Here is a 9,234-nt window from a genome sequence, read left to right on the forward strand (position 1 = left end):
CTCCTCATAGGTCAGTAGTGCAGCAGTGAAAGAAGAGAGGGTTGAATTGTAGTCATGACCCCTAGTGGAAGGTGCTCGACAGTATACAAAAACAAACAAAAAAGCAACTAATAAGAACTTTCATACAGAAAACATTCTGAATAATAAGAAAAAAAACTGTTAAAATAAAATAAATATGCGTTAAATAACTAAAAACAAATTACTAAAATAATTAGTAACTGCATCTCAAATTAATAAAAAAAAGTGTATAACTAAATAGAAAAATTAATATTTATTACATAATGTAATATGTATATTTCTTCTAATTGAAATAGTTATATATATATATATATATATATATATATATATATATATATATATATATATATATATATATGGTAGCTTAATGATAACATTTAATACAATGTACTTATATAAATACTTAAATTTTTTTGTAATTACATTTGATAAATATCTAACAATTTAATAGACTTAATTTAATAGAATTTAAGATATGGTAATGAGTATAAAAACAAATGTACACACAAGTGTTGAATATTTATGTCTGAATACAATTAAAAAATAGCTAACGCAACATTCTTTTAAAAAAAAGGAAAAAAAAGTTTATTTATCCGTCTAAATCAAGGCGCTGTGTCCGATTGATCACATTCCAAATTGCTCCCTCTACTGTCTACCTAGTGCACTACATAGGGAGTACATCCTATTATTTCAAGAGGCGTGTAGTGCACGTGTGTAGGGCGCACGCAGGAATTTGGGCATCGATATTAATTGAACAACTTGCAGCGTTTAACTGCAGCAAATTAGCCTGTTTGAGACTTGTTCTTTCGGATAGAAGTCTATTATTAGAATTCCCGTCTTCAAATTCTGTTCATTCGTGACTATATCTTTAATAAGTAGGAGATAATTAAGTTTCATCCTGATGCTGTGTGAAGCTAGAAATGCTAAACAAAGCTAGCTAACATTAGAGAATTTCATGGGTGTTAGCTAAGTCCATACGTTTAACTATCTACGAACGAGTGGTGCAAAGTACACATTACATCATGTATTAGTGTATTTGTGTTAATATTAGTTGTTCTTGTGTGTATGTATGAAAGCAGAATCCCCAAGATGGCGCCGAGTGCGCTGTAAGCTAGTGCGCATGCGCGTCGAATAATCGCCAAGGCTATTAAAACGGATTATTAAAACTTCTCACAGAAATTTCCTCGTTAAAGCGCCATGAGTTCACACGGAGCTCAAGTTCCGTGCGAGTCACCTTTAGAGAATAAACGCTTAAATCTCATCCCTATTGGGCGACAGCTCCAGAGAACTCCTCCGACTAAGATCCCGAACACGCAAACCACGCGTCCATCAGAAGAACCGGCCATCATGGAGGAAGAAGACTCACAGGTTGGTTTTTTAAAGCGGAATCAGTCCTAGGTTTAAATCCCAGACTTTAACTAAATAGTCTGAAACTACAGTAGGCCTGTTAATCAAGTACGAGATGATGAAAAGTACCCGGATGCCACACAAACCGGTTCTAGCCAGGTGTATGAATGGGGCGTGGCTTCTCAGGAAAGTCTATTTAACCTAATACGAGAGAAATAATTTGTTTGGTAGAGTTTTTTTTTTTTTTTTTTTTTAATCTAGTACACTAACAAACAAACCACACATTTCTTTCGGATTTGTCAAGAATAATTTTACGCGGAAGTAAATTTCCTCGTACGTTAGCATCGCAAACGGCAATCACAGTAACGCGTTAATTCATTGTCACAATGTTTTATTCTTCTTGTACCACAGCAGTTTAGCGAGGAAATATTTGACGCTTTACCTGTGATTGTTACAAAGCGCTGACGACTCCTTCCGTAATTGTTACGTAAACACCTCCTTACAGAATGCACCATGTCAACGGTTATGCGTTTTGATTTATTAAGTTGTTTTTAAAATTAAAAACAAATCTTCTTCATAGATATTCTTAGTCTTTAGATTCTTAGATCATGTCGAGCGTCCGCTGTGCAAGTTCCTGTGAATGAGCACTTACTATAGCAACGATAACGCGTTGGAACCAGTACGTTAATAGAAACCTGTGATTTTTTTTATTTTTTTTTGGAGCTGCACTACTTCCTGTCAGAGAAAATGAATGGATGCCTCTTCTGACCAATCAGAATCCCGCTTGGTATAATGTAAATAATACACTTTGCGCGGGAGATGATTAGCGTAGTTATGTGTTTTAATTTATGTTCTCAAAATCGACGTTACAAATGTTTCCCCTTGTCTCTTGTTGTAAGACGGTACCGGAGGACGACACCGATGGGGGGCAGGACGATGCCACGTGCACCTTTGTGAAGGAGGAGAGGAAGTCGTATCGCAGGTCCAGCGTCACGTCGGCGTCTGGTGCGTTTTCCGCGTAACCCATGTGTTCACTGGTTTTCACGTTTATGTGTTTGAGTCGTAAGCTCAAATCAGACTGCAGTATTGAACTTTTTACTGTCGCACCTTTGACCTACAATGTAGTTGGTCGTGTAAGAGTAAAATGGACTTAAATATGACTTAAATATTTAGTGTGTTTGATAACTACGACTCTTGGGGTGTGTTTTTTTTTTTTTTTTTTTTTTTGGGGTGTTTAGCGAAGATGTGGAACGCAGACCCTGACGCTTTCATCCAGGGCATGCAGGGCTACCAGTGGACTGACGCAGACCTGGAGTTCGTCTATCACGCCAAGCAGCAGAAACGAGCCCAACAGCTACAGGTAAACACATAGGCCATGTGTTGTACGTGTGCCCATGTATATGTCTTTGTGTCATTATTTTACGTAACAATAACTGACTAGCCGTTTATCACGGTATTGTATCTAAAAAAAAAAAAGACCACTTCTAATCATTTTTAGTCAGCAATTTTACCCGAAATGGAAACTGTCGTCTTAGCCGGCGTATATCCGACACGCTGTACACATGCTTATATTAATCTAGCTAGCTTTTAAAAAAAAACAGAGAGCTGACTAGCATGGCTAGTCAACTAACCGTAGCTAGCACAATACACACACTGTCTGTCAGGAATTGTTTCTGACATTTTGAACTTGAGTGCCGATGTGGGTTTGTGCTTTTTGGAATGTATTTTTCATCATTTCCTGCTGCTCATTTCTATTTCTGCATCATTTCTATTTCTATTTACAGCAAGAGTTAAGCGAGGTCGAGAAAACTCTACAGGTCGAAACTCAAAGGTTGGAGCTGGCCGTCGCCTCTCGAGACCAACTCCAGTTCAAACTGTCTAAGGTGACGTGACTCAATAAGAACCAAGCTTCCACGCTCATGCCATTGTGCCTTTCTGTATTGTCCAGCAACACTGTTGTGATGTTGACCCGTGCGCTGCAGACTCCGTCCTGCGACTCGCTGCTGCAGCTGTGTAAAAGCGTCCTGTCCCGTTCTCGAACCTCTGATCAGCTGGACGGTTTGGGAGACAGAGCTCTGCTCTCGCTGTTGGATCTCCAGGACGTTCAGCGGGCCGTGCGTGAGGAAAACGCCAAGATCAGTCGTCTCGAGAGAGATGCGGCTCAAGCTCAGGAGCTCAGGTAGCAGGGATTTTTTTTTTTTACGGTCACGTGATTTACACATCAACAATCAGGTTTTAGCTTACGATCAGACAGACAGAGAGAAAAGAGAGCCGGAGATCCGTTTCTGCACTCCAGGAGAGTTGATAAAACGTAATATTGACCAAATTATATGTCGCTATTGGTAAAAAAGAAATAAAAAAAACGTAACACATAAGGCGTAGTAGACCAACTGAAGTTTAATTAAGTGATCGCACAATGTGGGAAAAATATCGTATCATGATACTTGGATAATATTTAGGTTTGCACACAAAGTGTTAGCAAAACTGTAGCACTACTTCAGTACAAAATATTAATGAATGTCGTTTAAAAAGAAGCGGACATGGAAAATTTCATGCTTTTAATTCACCTGTATATTGTTTTTTTTTTCCTTTCTTAACATTTCATTCTAGAGACATGGAGGAGAAAGCCATGAGGGACATGGACATCTGCCAAAAGAAAATCAGCACACTTCAGGTAACACTCGGGACTGGGTGGTGAAACAACACCTGAAATTAATTTGTTCAGAATAAAAAAAAAAAAAGGTTTATGTTGTTTTTTTTTTCAGGCAAACATAGATGCTCTGAAGGTGGAACTCGCAGGGTTGAAGACTCGGCTGTTGGAGAAAGAGGTGTGTGAAATTGTTTAAGCGAGCTCGTTCTGCTGATTAAAATTTGTGAATTTCAGTCATGATCGAAAATATTCGTTAGACTTTTGTTGTAAAATGAATTAAAACGGCGCACAAATGTCTTAAAAGGTGGCCATTTTTAGACAATCCCCCTGTCAAGTCCACTTGTACTTAAGGCAAGGGAGCATCTGAAAATGGTCAGATATTGATTTTTAGTAATAATATCCAAAAATTGTTCTTGAAAAGTCAGTCAGTCAAAACAGCAAGCATTTGTCAAGCTTTTAAATGTGCAAATACTTAGGGATACATTCAAATATCCTTTTCAAAGGCACCTCCTACAGGGGTGGGGCTTTATTCTGACAGGTCGTGTCAGGAATCTGAGTTACATTTGTACATTGTGAAGTAGTGTATCGCTGCTCGAAGGAGATCATCTGTAAGCAGCGTGACTTATTATTTAACCGGCAATAAACATGGTCTCAAGAAACACTTTCCTGCTTTAGGAGGCCTCAAAGGCGGCTCGAGCAGAAAGGGAAGTCCGTAAGACTGCTAAAGCCAGAGCAATTTCCCATGCTCCGAAAACTCCAGAGGGAAGTCGGGTACAATTCCGTGCTTTCTTTTTGTCACGCTGTTATTGACATATTTACCAGGACCTGTTTATTTCAGTCTGGAGTTCTTTCTAATGCGAAAACCCAACAAATGATGTATAAGCTGTCTTGATTCTCAGTTACTCACTGTTTGTGTGTACTAAAGAATAGTACTGTAATTGTGTACATGCACTGAGAAATACACACAAACACAGTAAAATGGTTAGTATTTGAATTTAGTGACATTGGTTCACACTGAAAAGGAAAATCTTAGCTGCATCGATTACTTTCATGGCTTTACTTCATCAGGAAAAAGCAACAGGTTTGGAGGGTTTTTTCCCTAGGAAACGTCTAAGTTAATATAAGATAAGAGAAGGTGTGCCACTCTATTCTCATGTCGCAAATGAAAAGTAATCTCTTCTGTGTACACTGTTCATGTTTTTTCACTATAATCTAACAGGTTTCAGGGGATAACTAGGAGATGCAGAACGTAGTATTGGTGTGTTGAGGTTGATTTGTTGATTGTAGGCATGACCGATGTTAGAAATATCCAGAACAATTAACAAAAATTCATTTGTTGCTGTTGTTGTTGTTGTTGTTTTTTCTTCCTCCACATTTCGTTGTGGAATTTTAATCTGTTAGGCCTCAGTGGGGTCTCAAGTGCCAGAGAAAGGTCGCATGTTATCCAGAAGGGCTAAACCCTCAACCAAGGCCCCTAAGGAGAAAGTCTTGAAGGAGACAGCTGAGAAGGAAACGGCTCGAAAGGAGAAGGCTGGCAAGGACACGTGTGAGGAAGGTAAGACAGCTCAAAAGGAAAAGGCGTCAAAAAAGACGGCTTCAAAGAAAAATGCCAAGAAGGAAACGTCCCCAGAGGAGATGGCCCCAAGTGAGACCCCCTCACAAGTAAAGACCCCAGTGGAGACGGACACAGAGAAGATGCCCCCAAAGATAAAGTTCTCAAACGTGGCTCAAGTGCTTGAGAAAGGCCGTAAGGGATCCAGAACGGCTAAAACCCCAACCATGACCCCAAAGGACAAAGCCCAGAATAAGACGCCTCTGAAACGTTCGATCGAGAACGAGACGGTCTCAATGGAGATGGCTGAGAAAGGCAATACCGCCCCAAAGAGAAAGGCCCCAAAAAAGATGACTTCAAAAAAGGCTGCCGAGAAGGAATTGGCCCCAGACGAGACAGCTTCCCAAGTAAAGACTCCAGAGGAGACGGCCCCAGAGAAGATGCCCCGAAACGTGAAGTACTCCAATGTGGTTCAAGCACTGGAGAAAGGCCGTAAGGGATCAAGAACAGCTAAAACCTCAACCACGGCCCAAAAGGATAAAGCCCTGAAGAAGACAGCTCTGACTGAGTCGACTGAGAACAAGATGACACAGATGGAGACGGTTGACAAGGAAATGACTGAGAATGGTAATACAGCCCCAAAGATAAAGGCCCCAAAAAAGACGACTGCAAAAAAAAATGCAGAGAAGGAATTGGCCCCAGATGAGGCAGTAAAGACTCCGAAGGAGACGGCCCCAGAGGAGCTTCCCCCAAAGGTAAAGTCCTTAAATGTGGCTCAAGTGTTGACAAAAGGACGCAAGGGATCCACAACGGCTAAACTATCAACCATAGCCCTGAAGGAGAAGGGCTTGACGAAGACAGGTCTGAGAGAGACAGGTGAGAAGGAAACAGCTCAGATTGAGGCGGACGAGAAAGGTAAGACCGCCCGACAGGTAAAGGCCCCCAAAAAAGTAACTTCAAAGAATACGGCTGAGAAGGAAACGGCTCCAGAGGAGATGGCCTCACAAGTAAAGACAATGCATGAGAATGTCTTGGGTGAGTTGGCCTCAAAGGTACGAGCCCAAAAGATTATGCCAAAGAAAACTGATGAGATGGCCCTGGAGGAGACGGCCTTGATAGTTAATGCCCCAGAGGAGACGTCACTGGAGGAGACCGCACCAAAGGCATCGAAGCGAAAGGCCCCAAAGAAGACAGCTTCGAAGAAAACTGCTGACATGGAGATGCCCACAGAGTTGACAGTTGAGGGGGTGACGGCTACTAAGAAGATGACATCGAAAGTAAGGGGCCCGAAGAAGATGGACCTGAAGAAGACGGCCATGCAGGAAATAGCTGAGGAAGAGCATGCTCTGAAGGAGACAGTTTTGAAGAATGGTCTGAAAGGGGCAGACACTCATAAAAAGGAGATGGCAGTGAAAAACAAGGTTAAGAAAGAGACCGACCCAGAGGAGACCGCTTCAAAAAAGATGACTCTGAATGAAGTGGAGGATGAGGTGACTTCAACGAAAGCAGCCTCAAACGTGAAGGCCCCAAAAGAAACGCCTGAGAAAGAGACCATTTTGAGCAGAAGGGCCTCAAAAGAAAAAGAGCCCAAGCAGAAAGCTGGGAAGAACCCAAGTGAAGATGAGGTGCATTTGCTTTTAAACGTTTACAACACGATGCTCATGCAAATCATTAGATTTAGTCCAATGACTAGTTTACTATTCCGGTTTTACTTTCTCAGGATTCCTTAAATGCAGCGCCGGCACTGGGAAGAGCCCGAAAAGCAGCCAAACCCCCGAACTCTCCATTAGGAAGTGATCCTGAAACAGTGCGTCGCTCGAAAAGGAATGCTGTGAAGAATATAAGTCTGAGCAAGACAATCCCTGAGAAAATGACACGCTCCAGGCGGAGGTGATCGTCCGAGGTAAGGAAACAACAAAACATTTAAATCTCTGTTTAAATCCACGTGTTTTGGATATTGACAACATTTAGGGACGTTTAATATTTTTTTGGCCGAACCATTTTTTGTTTTCCCCCAAAGATGGCCTTCCATGTGAGACATGGCGTGAGACATTTTAGGTAGGGGGGGAAAGAATCGAGACCGTGATAGTGATTTTCACTTCACCGTGATCACTTACCGCCCTCTAGTGGACATGTCAGTCTTCACACGAGTGCAAAACGGCACGTGGGATTCAGTTCACAATGCACATCCCTCCAAAATTCACCTTAAAAGATTTCGACATTTTACTTCTACTTTTTATTTATTTATTTATTTATTTATTTATTTATTTATTTTTGCATGCTTATTGTGTTGCACAGACGTTTGTCTGAAATTTCAGAAGTTGTTGGCCACTTTATCCGTCCTGCTCTTTTTGTCTTAAGAGTATAACACTATCTGAAAATAGATAAGGGAAAATGCAGCTTTTTCAAAAAAAAAAAAAATGCTGATATCACGTGATGTCCATGATTCCAAGATGGCAGAATGTATTGCGGTGCTCTTTCCTGTAATATCTGATGTTAATTTAATGTTGGATTGTATACAGAGACATATTTAGTTCTAGTTGGTCCACCACAAACTAGGTTCGTACTCATCCTTGTTCCTCTCAAATATCCATGTTTTTCAGCCGAACGTGCCATCACGCTACATTTCCTAAACACACTCAGCAGGGCTACACGTTGCGGTCAAAACTGGAGAGTACAAGCCAAACTTCGGAGAGAGCAAGAGATCAGAGCGTTCACGCTATAATCAAATCCTGTGTGATTTTTATTTTTTATTTTTTTTTTATTAGACGGGTGGAACCAGCTTATGTCAACATTTCTGTTGGATGGGGAAGGATTGGTGTTGAAATCGCTAACACTTTCAAAAACGCCTCTCAGACTTGTCTCCATTGTAATGCTTTCCAGACTTCATGCTTCTGACTCAGCGATATCCGAAGCTACCACATGTCCATTTTTAGTGTGAAAGTTTAGTGATTTTTAAAAAACATAAAATAAATAAATAAATAAAAAATTCAGTGTTTACGTTCCACTCTATCATGGGGACATAGTCCAGCACCTCACGTTCGTAATGACTTACTGATGAGACGGAATCACTCGCAGACCACGACAATTATGCGTACACGCGTACGGTCACGTCTTCAACATGGTGCATAAAAGTCTACAGAACTGTGACTTTTCCGTTAACTGTGAGGGGGAAAAAAACATCAAGAGAAGGATGTTTTTCCCAGATCCAATATTTTTATTGAAGCAAATACCTATCACTCGTGAAAAAAATAATTGCCCGCTTAATCTTAAAATCTGGTTGTGCCACCTTAAGCAGCAATAAAGCTGCTAAAAGTCTTTCACAGCGCCGTGGTGGAATTTTGGTCCACTCTTCTTTGCAGAACTGCTTTAGTTCAGCCACACAGGAGGTGTGAACTACCTGTTTGAGGTCCTGCCTCAGCATCTCAATTGGTTCCAGTCAGGACTTTGACTAGGCCACTCCAAAACTGCTATTTTTTGAGCCGTTCAGAGGTGGACTTGCTCCTATGATTTGGATCGTTGTCTTGCTGCATAATCTAGTCGCGCATGAGTTTCAACTTACGGACCGAAGACCCGACGTTGTTAGGATTTTTGTTCTCTACCAGAAATTCATGTTTCCCCTCAGTTATTGCAAGTTGCCCAGGCCCTGAAGGAGTAAAGCATCCCC

The 9,234-nt window shown here is 41.0% G+C and overlaps 1 protein-coding gene across 1 annotated transcript; it reads left to right on the forward strand.

The window, feature by feature from the left end:
• Positions 1 to 461: 461 nt before the first annotated feature.
• si:dkeyp-34c12.1 (uncharacterized protein LOC570187 homolog) lies at positions 462 to 9,010 on the forward strand. The gene is made up of 9 exons (XM_053617133.1): positions 462 to 1,386; positions 2,265 to 2,370; positions 2,604 to 2,725; positions 3,150 to 3,248; positions 3,348 to 3,544; positions 3,976 to 4,039; positions 4,131 to 4,193; positions 5,417 to 7,192; positions 7,288 to 9,010. The coding sequence occupies exons 1-9, from the start codon at positions 1,216 to 1,218 to the stop codon at positions 7,459 to 7,461; spliced, it is 2,772 nt and encodes a 923-aa protein (XP_053473108.1). The 5' UTR covers positions 462 to 1,215; the 3' UTR covers positions 7,462 to 9,010.
• The last annotated feature ends 224 nt before the right edge of the window (positions 9,011 to 9,234 follow it).

Source organism: Ictalurus furcatus, chromosome 27, assembly GCF_023375685.1.
Source record: "Ictalurus furcatus strain D&B chromosome 27, Billie_1.0, whole genome shotgun sequence".
Taxonomy (NCBI): Eukaryota; Metazoa; Chordata; class Actinopteri; order Siluriformes; family Ictaluridae; genus Ictalurus; species Ictalurus furcatus.